The sequence below is a fragment of the Xiphophorus couchianus genome, chromosome 2 (assembly GCF_001444195.1).
Source record: "Xiphophorus couchianus chromosome 2, X_couchianus-1.0, whole genome shotgun sequence".
Lineage (NCBI taxonomy): Eukaryota > Metazoa > Chordata > Actinopteri > Cyprinodontiformes > Poeciliidae > Xiphophorus > Xiphophorus couchianus.
In genome coordinates, this window is record NC_040229.1 from 20,202,538 (window position 1) to 20,218,702 (window position 16,165).

General features: G+C 38.3%; 1 protein-coding gene and 1 long non-coding RNA gene across 2 annotated transcripts in view; one reads left to right on the top strand and one right to left on the bottom strand.

Annotated features, from left to right (window-relative positions):
- b4galnt4a (beta-1,4-N-acetyl-galactosaminyl transferase 4a) overlaps nt 1-3,558 on the bottom strand; it is a 138,020-nt gene extending 134,462 nt beyond the window's left edge. The window contains exon 1 of the mRNA XM_028003011.1: nt 2,741-3,558. Coding sequence (XP_027858812.1) covers nt 2,741-2,882 — 142 coding nt within the window. The 5' untranslated portion in view covers nt 2,883-3,558. The remainder of the gene's footprint in view (nt 1-2,740) is intronic.
- Nucleotides 3,324-4,581, top strand: LOC114135754 (uncharacterized). The gene is made up of 2 exons (XR_003593647.1): nt 3,324-3,465; nt 3,555-4,581. It is a non-coding gene; the product is annotated as an uncharacterized LOC114135754 (long non-coding RNA).
- Nucleotides 4,582-16,165: the final 11,584 nt, after the last annotated feature.

The following is a 16,165-nucleotide window of genomic DNA, read 5'->3' on the forward strand; positions in this document are numbered from 1 at the left end:
AGGCAACCAGCTAGAATGACCTGAAACAACCCAGGAATAACCCAGGTACAGACATGTATCTTTGTCCGCAAAATGCATCTGGACAGATTATTTAAGATCAAACATGACTTTGACTGTTTGGGCAAAATGACAAGAAGAACATTAGGGCCAAAATCAAGCTGTTAACAGACAGAACTCCATACCAACTGTGAATCACGTAAAGGGATGCTTTTGAGAGAAAAAGATTTATTCATATAAATATGCGTTTATTCTGTCCTTCATAATCCCTAATTTCTTTTAATTACTGGTGGCCCGTCCTCAAATCATACCATAATCATATATTAACATCAAAACTGGAAGAGGTGCAGTATTTTAAAATCATGGATACAAGATTTATTGAGGGGCTAAAAAAGCATTTTCTAAAATTGGAAATTAGCTGGTTTTTTGATATCGGCACTTAAAAACAACTTGGCATTTTGCATAAGGATAACTCTGCTATAGAAAACCGATAATGTTCATTAAGAAAAGTTTGCCACATGCAACTATAGTAATTACTCATAAATCCTGACGCAGCCTCCAAGCTGCCCTCAGCATGATTCAGGGGACCAGTCATCAGAAAACTATACCCAGTCTGTTGCTAGGAAAACCCCAGACATTAAAATGATCTCTGTGTGTCAGTCAGCTGTGTGTATGAGAGTGCCGCGAACACTCTTCAAGGACATCACAATCATTAGCTATCACCTTACATCGACAGCTGCGGCAGATACGAGAAGCCCATCAGCGTCAGGAATGCAGGGAGCCATGCTTCCAAGCAGGTTCACCACTTCAGATCAGGCATTGCTGTCATTTTCTGCGTCATCTTACAATGACCACTGCAATTAAGCTCTGGTAATATGAAGCAGGTAAATAAATAGAATTAAACCATCTGCCCACGATGTGATATATGCCTCCAAGCAGCCCAAGACCTCTGAGACCACCTTCATGAAAAGCACTTTGATTATTAATGTGGAAAACAACGGCCCGACATGGCCCCGGACGGCATTGCTCTTTACTTAGCCTCCGGGAGGAAGCTATTGTTAATTTATCAGACCTGCACCCTTCTCTTTGTTACTTCTTCACGCACTATAGGGTCATCTGCACCTGCAGAGCTAGAGTTTCTTGGAAGAATTTTTATTGAGCCTATGAAACTTATAGGTATTTATATTTCCGTAAAGACAACACTGACCTCATCACAACTTGTGTGATGTCTAATGACTTGCGATTGTTCCTTCCCTGATCCACAGCTGCAACTATTTACCGTAGCTGCTGCTCTGCTGACTGTGGCAGCTTTACAGGAGTTTTATCCTTCCTTCTGGAATGGTTTGTCATTTTATTACACCACCACACCATAAAAAAAACAACTTATGTAGGGTATTAAAAATATGTTAATCAGGCATTTTATATTGTAAATGTAATGTTCTATAACGAAGCTCGAACAAAGGTTGAGGAGGCTAATGATTATCTTCAGAACTTTAACTGGCACAAGTCTGCTTACATGTCTATTTGTATTTTCTATCTGTTTGGTATCGATGTTTGTTGACCGCTCCTAAAATGATTGAATATATTTGTCTCTAATCCCTGGGAGGACAGCATTAGAGTAGCAGCGAATACCAAAACATGCAATGATCAGTAAATCAGAATATCATGGAAGAGATCATTTATTTTAGTAATTTGATCAAGCAAAACTTATTTTATTGAGCTTTACTGCACATAAAGTGAAACAATTTGAGTCTTTAGTTCTGTTTGTTTTTATTTTTACTGCTTATAACTAATGATGCCCAAACACATGCTTTCTTAGGCATGCAGAACATTACTTAAATCCAACAAAAAAGAAAATAATAAAATAAAATACAGAGACATGTCCCCATACTTTCTGCAGTTTATGCAGTTAATACTTGGTTGGGGTTCCGTTTGGGTTGACTGATTATTTCACTGTGGTCAGGAATGGAAGCGATCAGTCTAAAGTGCTCTAAAGTTTCCTGATTAAAAACTGCACTGTGGACTTAAAAAAAACTGTGAATAAAAAGCAAAATACTTCACACCGTCCTTCAGATAACGTGGATTCTGTTTCTCAATTCTTCTGCCAGACTCTAAGACCATAAATCTAAACTGAGAAAAGAAAAAAAAAATATTAGCATCTTTCTTCCTTCTTTCACCTGACAGATGATTTTTGGACCACTGAGTGACAGTTCATTGACTTTTCTGCTGGGTTTTACTCAAATTCTTGGCCGTATTTTGCTTCACAATCCTCTCGAGGTTGTGGTTATTGCAACTGTCGTGCACGTTTTTTTTTTCTGCTACACCTTTTCCTTCCACTCAACTTTCCATTATATGCATGGACATAGAGCATTCTCTGAAAAACCAGCTTCTTTCGCAGTGACCGTTTTGGCTTACCGCTCTATGTGGAGGTTGTCAATGACTGGACAACTGTCAAGTCTGTCCCATTATATGTAATTCTGGAGTTTAATGAATAGCATAAAATAAAATAAAAAATAAAACAAATGCAGGGTGTAACAAATCTATATAACTTTTAAGGTAGAAATTATTAATTCAATTACATTTTAGATGAAAAAGAATTAATTTACATACATCATCTACTTAATTTGATTGATTTCACAGAAAGGTATAGTAACTTTAAGTAAAATGAGCTCAAGTCACCACTTAAAGCTCCAAATTTTTTTGTTTTGTTTTGTTTGCTTTGTTTTTTGTGAATGGATTCTACCTTTTCCGTAGTTGAAGTGCAGCTTGATGGTCTTGCTCTGGTTGATGTGCAGGTAGGTGAACCACACGGCCGAGGTGAGCAGCACCAGCAGCAGCAGGAGCTTGAACTGCTTCCGGATCTTCTTCACGGGGAAGCGCAGCATCCTCGCTGAAACATCCTCCAGTGGATAGGAGACAAAACGGGTCCGGGGAAAGTGGTCCTTGAAGGCGCTGCTGTTTGACTCTTCGCTGGGCTCTCTCTGCTTGGCGGACCACCCTCTCCTGAAGTCACGGCGAAGGCATCCCGCGGCACGGACTGCTGACTACAACCCCGAGGCGCGTCTCATCCCCCCACATCCGCGGGGTGACGGCACGTTGGTAGTGTCCTCTGATCTGGATCCAAACACCTCTGTGCAAGGCATTGCTTGCACATTCACCCCTGTTTTTCTCTCTCTCTTCCTCTCTGCTCCCTCTCTGTAGCTTTAGAGTTTACACGCACTTGGGCGAAAGCAGTGAAAAGGCTGCAGCTCTAAAGCCGCTAAATTCTGTTGAGAGTGTGACCGGGTGAGCAAAATAGCACTCTAGCGATAATCTATCCAAATCCCCTGGGGCTCAAGCCCTTTGCTGACACCGCGACGCTGATTATTTCATCGGCCACTCAAGGATCATCCCCGCCGATCATGGGTTTAGCGCAAAGCATCAAAGAGGAGCAAGAGGAGGAATGGAAGTTTCTTTCCATGTGGAGAGGTGAGCCCGTTAATGGAGGGTCTGATCTTTGTAAATGAGAAACGAGTCAGTGATGCAGTCTGATGGGGTTTGTGTGAAATCTTTGACAGGACGTGAGGAGTGAAGAACCCGACGAGGAGGAAGCCAAACGTTACAGCCCCGTGCGCTCCATCTATTGTCACACACAGCGGAGAAGAAGGCGGCTCACTCAGTTGGAGCGCCTTTTTATCCCGGTCCGGGGAGAGGAGGGGCGATCAGCTGTCATCCTCGCACTCGGATGGGTTCGCGAAGCCCCCGCGACGAGTAAAAAATAAATAAATAAATAACAATTAAAACTGTTGACGCTCCATGGCGGCGCGACAAGGGCGCAGGTTACTCAGGTCTGACAGTCCGACGTGAGGGTCCAGGGAGCAGATCCGTCCATGTGCTTCGGTTCCGTTCCCTCTCACGGCAGGTGCAATTCCCCCAAAGTGTCCGAGTCCGCCATGGGTGCGTAGAAAGACCCCAATCATACAAGCTCACCTGAATTAAAGTGATGCACGCTGGTGTGCTGCTGCTAGCCGCGATGCGCTGCCCTGTGTTGTTGTTCCTGTCATGAGCTTTCTTTCACCCCCCTTTAAAACGGCCGCAACAACAGAGCCAGAGCCGCTTGACAAGCAGTGCGGGGGGAGAGAAAACAGCGGATCTCCGGGAGACTTTTGCCGCAGAGAAAGCAAACGCAGACAGACACGAACATGGTTTTTGTTGTGCCGTACAATGGGAAAACGTAAGGGTATCCTCCTTCTATACGCCCATCAATTGAGCAGCATCACAACGGTACGGAGCAACCGAACCTGGGTGGACTGGGAGTGGCAAGCCAGCCGACCAATTGCAAGTCTGCAAACGGAGTAGAGTAGGCGGGATGACGACGTTCAACCTGATCAGGTTTTTTTAATTATTTTATTTTATTTCGGTAGCGTGCTTGTATGATCCATCATTTAATAACTGAATTCATAACCTAAAACATGTCCAGCTCTTCCACAGGAAACAGATGTATAGTGTTGATCTTCTGTTTATGGTAAACTGAACTGGAAAAAGACAGTTAGGTCTGTCTCAATAAGTAACTAATGGCATGACAAATTGAAATATGCTCAATTATTTACGTTTGCATGATTTGTCGTTTGTCTTTTTTTTCTCACTCTTTCTACCTAAAACTGGATGACGTCTTCAGTCTGGTGCTTCGTCTTTTTGGAAGGACAATAAATACACAGACTTCATAATTCCTTTTATGAATTTTTATTTATTTTGGATATTTAAAATGTCTTCCAGTTCCAGTGTTAAATGTTCATTGGAATTGAGAGTTTATTGATCTTAACTGCAACAATGTTTTCTTGCATTATTATCCATCCATTTTCTAACACCTTAGTTTGGTCCGGTTCATGTTCGATTCACTCTTTAGTTGCTTTAGAGCTAACAGTGTTTTTATACATAGTTCTTATGTGACAACATACTTGAAGGGCTTATCTGAATTTTGACCCTTTTATGTAAGAAATATGTGTGTTTTCCATTTGGTGCTCCACGTTAGCACCATCAGGCCCTCCGACTACCACCAGTAGGTGTGGCACCTACTATGTCTTGCCACCGTCTCACACACACACGCACGCCCACCCCTGCACACACGTATAATATTCAACAATCAGTATCTGCAAGTAAAGGCAATGAACTGAATAGCAGTCATGATATTTAGATGCACCCTTTCTCCAACACACCTGAATTAAGTGGAGTGTCTATTGATTGACTATTTAACGTTGACACACGACCACTCTGGTTACAGGATGTGGTGAGGATGCAATTTAAGCAGATTTTTAAACTGTCCATTTGAGACGGTGCTGAGCCGGTCTTAGGGTGGATGCCCTTCTAGTTTTACTGAAATGGATTGATTGTTCAAGTGGGTCAATCAATCGTGTTTATTTATAGCACATTTCATCAACAAGGCAGCTCAAAGGCCATTACCTAATGCAAACATAATGCAGTAACAGACAATAAATGTTGTCAAACGCTATCATCAAAATCATCAATACACGTCAAATATGTTGGTCAGTGTTACAGTGATTAATGTTAAGATCCCTGATTGTTTAAGCGTTTTAGAGTTTTGAGTTATTTATACTAGCTTGAGTATACTGTGTTCCTATTCTTTGATAAGATCAGTGTTGTTTTTGTTTTATTTTAGTTCAGTTATACTTAGTGCTCCTAGTTATGTTTATTTCTTCTGTCTAGTTACTGTAGTTTTATTATATGTTTCATTATTGATAGATTTTTTTACTAACCCCCTGTGTACTCTCCCTCTGTGCCTCTTACTTTCTCTGTCTCTTCATCCTGTTTTCTACTCTCCCCTCACACTTGCAACCAGTTTCTAATCTGTTTCTTGTTCAGTAATCAACCTCCCTAGTACATATACATCTCATTCTTGCTGTTTCTTCACTCTATCCTACGTTCTCCTCGAGTCTCCTTGCTGATTTTTTTCTTCTTTTCCCCCTGGCTTCCTGTGGTGGGGGGGGGGTAAGCTTTTTATCATTTTTTTCATTAAACATTCAGCATGCTCCCAGCTCCAGTCTGCATGTTGGTTCAACCAACAACTCACATTTTATGACAATTATAGGTTGAAAGCAACTTTATGCAGATGGCCTTTTAGCCTTGATTTAAAGGACCTCTGTTTCAGCTGTTCTGTAGATTTCTGGAAGCTTGTTCCAAATTTGTGGTGCACAGAAGCTGAATGCTGCTTTTACATGTTCTGACTCTGAGAATACAGAGCAAACCAGAACCAGAAGACCCGAGTGGCCTGGAGGGTTGATAAAACAGTTAATGAATTTCGGTGCTAAGCCATTCAGTGATTTATAAACTGCTTTTATTATGATATTATTTTAAAGTCTCTTTGAATTACAGGAAGCCAGTGTAAGGATTTTAAAACTGGGGTGATGTTCTCTATCCTCCTGGTTTTAGCGAAAAGGTGAGCAGAAGTGTTCTGGATCAACTGCATATGTCTGTTGCAGTAATCAATGTGATTTAAGATAAGCGCACATTAGATTTTCAGTCCTGAAAATGTTCTTCAGGTGATAAAAGGCTGACTTTGTAACTGTCTTGATGTGTCTTTTGAAGGTTCAAGTCTGAGTCTATCACTACACCCAGATTTTGGGCCTGATCTTTGAGGCCCTTCTTCTTTGAGCCCTGTACAAAAATCTATGAGTCCAGGCACACCGTACCAGCCAGCCTGACGAAAATGAACAGGAATGGTGGGTTTGGTTGCTTCTCAGCATCAGATCAGATTTTTTCAGCAAAAGTTGGAAAGTGAGATGTTGCTGACTGGATGGAGTAACTTAATTGACTTAATAGCACATCAAATCCGAATCTGATTCAGGCAACTGAACAGTGCACAGCAAATATAAGGAAGAAAGTAAAAAAAAATAGAAAAATAAGATTTAAAAAAGAAAAATAATTAGATTTAATTCCCTAAAAACCTGATATTGTAAACAAAATGAGAATAAAACAATCTAAAAAAAGACGTCTAGATTTAATGTTGAAACTAAAAAAGGCTCATATTTATTTATTTCGTGAATAAAGTGTATACCTCGCGTCTTTCAGATTTCCAGACATCTAACATATAATTTCTACTCATGTTTGTGTGACAGACCATTCTATGTGAGCGCAAGACTGCCGCCTGGTGGTAGAATACAAATTATAGGCAAGCCATGTTTGCATGTTTTAAGTAGGGCAACAGTCTGCAGTAACTGTACTGCTGATGTAAGGTGTTTGAAATTATTGGAAAATTTAAAATAAATTAAAAGTTTGCGTAGTCTCCTACATTATTTCTTTGTGAGGAGTTTGTTGTTTTCATAGAGTGCATTAATTTATTTTCATTTAAGTTTAATTTTACCAGAAAAAATGTGTGGGAACCAGTTCTGCAATAAACATGACTGAATTTGATCAGTCATGATCAAACTTTAACATGACACCATGTTAAAGTTGATCTCACTCTTTATGTTACGTTATCGGGTCTATCAGTTGTTAGATTTCCAGTTTGGAGTCATGTCACACTGTAAGAATTTGCTAAAGATCATAAATAAAGGAGCAAGTTGGTTCTTTGTTGTATCATACTATTACTAATATAACAACTTTTAATATGGTTGATAAAAATATCATATTTCCAGCCCATCTTAAAAATATGACATTGACATTAAATTTCCCAATAACTAAAACTAAAACAATTCTGGACAGTCATGTAAAATTACAGTAGTCCTGTTAGGAAACAGTTACTTAAAAACTTCAAGAAAACTGAAAAGCTGAAGTCCAGAGTTTCAAGCCTGACTTACTGTTATATTTATATACCTTCATAATTTCAGCCCTTGACATCCTGACTATAAGATGGACTATTATCTTTAATCTATTCTGCATTTTAAGCACAGTGGCAATAAAACATGTCTTGTTAATTAGGGTTTGAAATACTGTTGTAGATTCTGACATCTGCAAAAATAAGCATCTCACAAAAATAGAATGAAGTCTCTTTCTCCATCCTTTTTCAAAACAGCCTCATCTATCGTCTATATGCACTAATTTTTTATTCATTTCACTATCCTGCTGTAAAGCATTAATTATTCATGTTCTGTTTTTGTATATTGGGAACTTTTTTGTTGGTTTCTTCAGTTATTCTAATTTGGTTTTGGTGTCTTGCTCTTTTCATAAGATGTATTTTGGTTATTAAAGACTAATTTCCACCACGGTTAGTTTCTGCATTTGGGTCCAGCATTTTACTACAAAACTGTGACACTTTCTTTAATTGCCTTCACAATTACGTTATCTCTTATCTCTTATATTCTACGTCATGCTATTTGACCTCAGATTTTACAACAATATCACAATTCTTTTATGAAAATACTAATCAAAAACAATGATGTTGTCTGTGAAATACTGAAGCTCAGAAACAAACAAATCTCAGCAAAAGGAGAGAAGAAAACATGTCAGTTTCGAAACTAATTGTCAGTTCTCAAAGGCATTGAATGTTGCAAGGTAAGGTGATGCAACACTGTGGTAAACCTTCAGCTCTTCCTGCTTTCCTGCATTGATGGGAGTCTGTACGCACACACACACCCAGCCTCCTACACACACATACAGTATATACTGTATGTATAATAAATACTCTAATAATATTATCTTTTGAGCAAAACAGTTCTTCGCTTTCTACTGTTGACCTACTTCGGTTTACAGTGTGACCTCAGATTTAAAGTAAAACTAACTTTATCATAGGCTTTAAAGTTATGTCCTGTTGTGTGAAATCTGTAGCTGTTTATCACATTCACTGGTTTTGATTAAAAAGAATAATAATAATTTAAAATTTGATTGCATAACTTATTTTCACCAGACTGGAAAGAGAAACTAATTAAATGTCTTTCTTTTGTTTTTGAGTTTATTTCAACTAAAACACAGTAGGTGAGGTGCAGACTTTTACCTTGCATTAAAAATGGACCCATTAAAATTTCAAAGACCACATGTGGCTCAATTTACTGGCAATTAGCAGTGTGAAATATAGAAAAAAAGAAGACTTTATAGTGTATTTATGCAGGCAAACATGCCTTCCCCCATCAAAGAAGCATTTGGTACCTTTCAATCTCCCTTCGAGGATCTCTATGCTTGGGTGAAGAAAGAAGGAGCGGTGTGCATCAGAATAATACAGACAGACAAGGTTGGAGGCTGATGGAGGTGGGTGAGTTGCTGTTTCATTGTGTATTCCAGCAACTGTGCCCACACATGTGAGTCTCTGTCCAGTTGGTTGTGACAGGTGTCCGAGAGTGCAGCTGAAGTTGTGATATGATCTGCCACTGAGGATTGCCATGGGGGGATTGCAGCACTGTCTCAAAGTATGGTGATGTTCAGATGTTTAACTTTGAGAGAGATGACACTGTTCAGCTTCAGTTTTCCTGTAAGCTTTTTAAAATCTTCACGTCACACGCATCTAACATCTGCCTGAATGCTTTTGTCTGCTTTTCTGTCCTTCAGCTTTCGCCTTCTTTTCATCTATCTCTCACAAATGCCCCGCCTCACTGTTTTCCTGGGCAGCACAGCAGCTCACACGCTTTGATGAGAGGTCTGAGCTGAAATGTCAGAGGCATTAAGACGTTTTGACCACTGCATCCCTTTCGGATCAACTCTGGCTGCCCCGTGCGTTTGAGTTTCTTCCTCCCTTGAACAAGTGCAGAGTGACATTTCCTCCTGCTGTATTTTGTCATATGAAGCTGCTTTCTGTGGTAGCATGTCAGTGAAACAGCAATAGAAAAGAAATACTAAAAGGAAAAAATAGTAAGCTCACTGTATTTTTCTAAATTTGACTAAAATAATCGTTAGTGTGGATGCTGTAGGCATTCCTCCACTTTGTCCCATTGTAAGGATTTGGTTTTCTCTGTGTTGATTTGAGTTTTTCTGTGTGTTTATTTTGGCTTTCTGTGTCTTTTGAGTCTCGTGTTGTCCTGTCTACCCCTTGATTGTTCCCAGGTGTGTCTCGTTCCATGATTACCCTCTTTGTATTTAATGCCACCTGTGTTTCTGTGTCTTTGTCGGGTCCTTGTCGTACCAGGCTGTTTAATCTGGCTTGCTGTTTAGCTGTCCTATCTAGTCTGTTGCTAGATGTCTATGCTACCAGTGTTGAGCCTTAGCCTTTCCGCTCAGCTGTGCTGCCTGGACTTTGGATTGTTTGTGCTTATTTTTATTATTAAACCTCCATCATTCATTTCAACGTGGGTCCGCTGCATTCTGCCTCACCGCCTCTACCACATATCATGACACCTTACACGTTTTTGCCACTGAACAACTTATGCTTTTTTTTTGCCATTTCAGCCATTCAACTTGTACCATATTCTTCTCATTTAGAACATTACACCTATGTCTTTTGGTATTGACATTTTCTATGGTTTATGAAATACTCTGCTTTTTGTGATCATTGTGGGCCCCATTGAAATGAATGGAATGCATTGTCTGAAAAATCTTGCCAAAAACTTTATGCTCTTTCACAGCTAACCACTTCTGAGTACTTTTAACTAAAAACCTATTTCAAAATTTAAAATGTAGTCATTTCCTTCAACTATTTTTGTTTATTTTAGCTTTTTCACATCTTTTAGAGATTTCACAAAATCTCCCTTCAAGCTTTTGCATTATGCTCCATCTTCAGAAAACAACTCTGAGGGTTCCTGATCTAACCCTAACCCCAACCCTAATCCCTCCATCTAGCCTTCCAATCAAATCAATACTTTCTTTATGAATGTTATGTTTAGTATTAGCTGTTTAGCTCATTTTAGGTAATAAACTGCTGTTATCCTACAGTTAAATTTTGTAAACTGTGTTCTGCACAAATTTCTGATATTCTTTGGGTGGGATTTTTGCATTCACTGAACGCTTTCACTCTTCTTGAGTTTTTTGGTTACATTTTTCAGGCTTTTGCTTTATTCTGCTGCTTCTGCCTATTTCTTACATATCTGTGAGTCTTCTGCAGTTGATTTCAAGCAGGAATTATCAAAGGACACCATCAGTTTGACTTGTCAAGTCTATATCTGAGAGCACAACTGCATTCATTATAAATCTAAAAAATACAAAACCAAAGCGACTAGTGGTCTCACAAACTTTATCTGCTTCACTGATGAAAGAAACAGTCTAAAATAAAACTCAACCAACTCATTCATTGGGATTTGACCTGTAAAGACAAATGTCTGCTTGGAAAGAAATCTAGGTCATTCCCCTATCATTAATATGCCAACCAGGTGAAGCACAAAGAAGATTAGAGAGAAGTAATGCCGCCAGGGCTCCCGGTATCTATCTTCCCTATTTTCTATCTTTTTCTCTTTTTAACCAAACAATAACATGTAAGTGTTCCCCTGTGTCAGCTCGAAAAGAATATGATTACTGGCAAAATAGAACTGTAATAAAATATCCTGACAGATTTTTTTCAAATCTGGGATAAGGATTTTGCCTGTAGATTGTATTGAATGTTAGGTTTTTTAGGCATAGTTACAGTTACTCTCTTTAATGGAGCACATGAATGTGACAATTGTTTGTATAAATATGCATGAGTATCAATACTACAGTTTTACTTGTTTGCATATTTGATACTACTACAGGTATGATCTGATCTCTCAAATATTTATACATATAAAAAAAAATTTAAACCCAGTATATTAAAAAAAAAACCTTTGACATCTAAGTAAATAGCTGTCAAATAAAACATTTTAGGCATTCATACGATATACTTGAAACTTGAGTCATATTAACAGCATAGCTCTACTTATGTCTGGGGGCCAATTTGTCTACCAGGCAGCTTGAAAACAAATCTGTTTCATCAAAGTAAAGATGTCAGTAAAGTAATTTCATGTAAGTAAGACATTTATTTCTCATGATCGCTTCACAAAACCCCTGCGAAAAACTGAAAATTGATCAATTATATAAAATTCCATCAAGTTTAATAACCAAAACAGAGAAACACTGACGCTCTTGTTCTCTGAAAAACAGACAATGATATGACATAATAATGTTTGATGTGTTTTGAAATACTTGTATTGCCTATTTAATGACACAGAGACGAAAATCTGCCTCGAAGGACATGACTGCTCGACATATCAGCAACTCACCTGTGTAACATATCGCCTCAATGTATGTTTTCAGCTCAGAGCAAACTGTGTGCAGATCAAAGAGTTATTTGTCTGGAGACGTAACTCAGCAGGTGCTCAAGCTGAGTGTTTCATCTTGGCTCATCCGACCAAAAAGGAACCAATAAAGAAGTGCTGGACCCTACTGAGAGGGAAGCAGTTAGTGGAGTGAAAACATCTGAGGAGGAGAAATGTGGGCTGGGAGCAGCTGAACTGAAAACCTGGGGCACCAGCTAAATCTGTTAGAAAGTAAAAGCTTTGCTGTATGGCTTGTTTTTTTATCTGAAATATTAGAACCAGGAGTGAAGTAAAATAAAAAAAGAAAAACAAAGTCACTTTACAATTTCCCATGCTGAGACTTGTGTGAGAGGAAGATCAAGGACTCAGAAACAAAGAAGCAGAAAAGTAGGCAGGGGGGGAAAGGATGCTGTAATGTGGCACTCACAGTGAGGTATCAACCTGTTTGGTGCTTTGTAGCTTCCAGTTACTTTCAACTTGTTCATACTGCTGAGTTATACCATCAAAGGCTTTTCTGTGGCTGCTCAAAACAACTTCCCCTGGTAGATATCGAAGCTCACCAAACTAATTAGCTTCCTTGCCTCAACATTCTCCTCGAGGAGCCATAACACACATAAAACACTGTGGATTTACACTTTTTGTCCTGTGGTTAATTTTTCTCTACACTGACTTGTGAAGGCACAGTTAATAGTAAATGTTGGGTGGAAAAGTGATTATATATTTCTGAGGATTAATTCTGAAATTTTGATAGTATTTAAAGTCTAGGATATCTCCCGTCTAGCTCGATGTAAAATATTTTTTGACGTTAGAGAAGATTTGGGACAATTTTAGACAACTTCTAAAAAAACTGAAGGAAACATATTGTGGAGAAAACAACCACCTACAATTAAAAAAAAAGAATTTTTAGAGGTATTTAAATTCATTGGCAGCACCTTGACACGTGTGGTAAAACTGTTACCTTGCAGCAAGAAGGTTGTGAGTTCAGATTCCTACCTGAGGTCTTTCTGCATGGGATTCACATGTTCTCCATGCTCTGTCTTTCTGTTCAGGGAACTGGCAACCTGTTCGGGGTGTACCCACTTCCTGCCCAATGAATAGAAAATAGTCTGGAGCTAATCCATTAGAAGGTTAATATCTAACTCGAGCTAATATTAAAAATATATATATATTTAGACCTGATGGTTGAGAAAAATAAGGATGGAATCCCAACAGTGCAGGTCCAAGTAGAAGACAAAAATGCCCCAAATCTCTGTGATTTCTCTGAGTTGTTAAATTACTATTACAGAAACTGATAAATTGTTTCAACTGAAAATGACCACAAAACTTTCTCTAAACTTGTATAAGACGTTTAATTAAACAAGTGACAGTAAGAAGGTTATCTGGTTTAAACCCCAGCTTTGTACTGCAAAAATAAATTTAAAAAAAACAACTGAAACTGAGAAATAAAAAATGCTTAGATGTTTAGAAATCTAGGCTTTTAATTAAATCGTTGCAATACATGAAAATTGGGTCATTTCTGAGCTTGGTGTTTCACAAGAACAATATGATCTACAATTCAGAATGTCAGTGTGTACACAAATAAAAATGCAGATAGAAATGAATATAGATCCTCCACATAACAAGGGCATAGCTCACCAAGAGGTAGCTCACAAAGTAATCTGCACAACTGCTGTGTGAGTAAAAGCATCCTCACACAGCAGTTGTGCGGATTATTGTTTTAATCGTATTTGTCTGAGATTGCAGAAGGCAAAGGTCTTCAATGAAGGATGATAAAGCACAGGACAACAGGGATTTTGCAATTATTTCCTAAAGAAACTGACAGAAACTGAAAAATAGAATCCCTACATTCAAGTACAGGAACATAATGTGCTCTAATTGTTCTTTTCTTCATTTATCCCTTACAGCAATTTATAGAAATTCAAAAAGTTCTGTAGCCATGGTTCTCAATTTGCTCTCTGCAGATCAGCCCCGTCCATAAACACAGGAGGTTGAGTGTTTATATTAGGATGGAGCAGGAGATGGACACATGGTTCATGGCATCAGCTGACTTTCCGAAGGTCAAGTCAATTATTAACCTCAAATATCACAGGATGTGTCCAGGATGTGCATCAGATCGTTCTCAATTCAATTCTTCGTCCTCATATGTGGTGAAGTCCTTCAGCCAGGTGCAGAATCCCTGAAGATTTCAGATGGAGAGCTTGCTCCACTTTTTGAGGACCCTTCCCCCGGTACTGACCAACAGAGAGAACCACTTTTTTCCTCTAAGCACAACTTGAGATTTCTCTTTATATCCTACATTCATAATACATTATAAACGTCTGTAAACCCTTGAGAATGCTTTGTCTTATCTAATTTTAGATACTCGTCTGTAGTTTGCCCAGAAACTCAGACTTCTGTTTCCCTAGAAGGAAAAAGAAGTCAGCCATAGTTCAAACAAAGAAAAAAACTTTTTCTCAATAGAAGGAAATGAAGACCCCACAACGCACTGAAAGTGCTTTAACAGAAAATTCCTGCCCCCTAAGAAAGACTTTGTCGTTTTTAATGAATACACGTGTCTGCTGTGCTTGAACTGTAGGCTTTTGAACCCGATTCACTCTGCTGCTACCTGTGAATTATATATTAAGAAAATTGTAGAAGATAGCCTGTCAAAGCGCATACAAAACTGATAAGCAGCCAAAGTGCTAGCATTTCTTTCTTATTGTCAAAGGAAAACAGAAAAAAAGAAAAAGAAGGGTCATTATTAATCAGTGCTTTTCTTTATTTGAGTTAAAATTAAAATTATGCTCTAATGTATGTATTTTACTATAAAGAAAAAAACACAATAGCTACATGATTGCTAATTAGTCTTGATTATTGTTATTATCTGTTGTTTCTTTTATAAGACAATTTTCAAAGCAGTGAAAGGGATTTCTCAGATCAGTGTCAGATTAAGATGATTGCAGTCTAACAACTGATGAATCAAAATTATCTTATCAGTAATAAAGCATGTATGCTTTGGCATTTGGGTTGAAGCAATCTCATATCTGTTGCTTCCTGCAGATATTATGTTTTTGTATCTGTGTTAGCCTTATTGAGAGACCTTTCTGTTTAACCAAAAACATTTCATTTGCCTTGGCTTGATCCTCGGTCCTTTTTTATGAAATGCAACAAGGCAATAACTCTTCATGCCTTTCTAAAATTGGTTTTCATATATTTTTCATATTACAAATGGTGCTCCAAATCTATCTCAGAGTAATAAAATACACTCCAGTTCTTCAGGAATCATGAGCAGTATTAAGCCCTATATGGATGATTTGATCATAAAAAGTAGCTTGTTTGTTTGCTTGTTGCATAATCTAATTCATCGATGACTCTTGTTAGAGCCATGTTCCGTTGTCTGAGCGTAATAAATTTATGCATGTTACATTACACTCTGCTGTTTATGTTTTGAAACAGAGCTAAAACCTAATCTATGCATGATGATAAAGAGATGTGAACATGATTGTGACATTAGAAGGGCTTTACTTGAATATGAGAAAGTGTCAAATGCATTTCTGTAAAGGTTCAGTAGAGATTGCACAAATAAATCAATGTGAAAAGTAGGAATAAAAACGTCCTTTTATCCTTTTTTTATCTGTAATCAGCCTGGAGTGGATTTTCTCACTACCAGCAGGGGAGCTTAAGCGAAGCTTAAATAGCTATTATAAAGCAATTAACTTGTGGGTGCTGACATAATATGCACCTCCTTTTGCCATCTGTTTTTCCTGGTAAGGGTGACTGGTAAATTTCAGTATTTAATGTAAACAGGGGTTCTCAGCACGCCACTGCCTCCTACTGCCGGGATTAAAAATTGCTGAAGGAAATTCAAAAATAACTTGACCGTAATGACAGCCGGAGTTAAAGTGTCACAGGAAGATTAAGTGAGCAGTTTTTATTTCTTTACTCAATTTGTAATTTTTCCACTTCCTACTTCCTATCAAACTAAAATAGGTTTTGAAAAATATATTTACTTGCAAAGAAGCCGCTTTATCTGCCACTGATTTATCTGTATTGCAGATACAGTG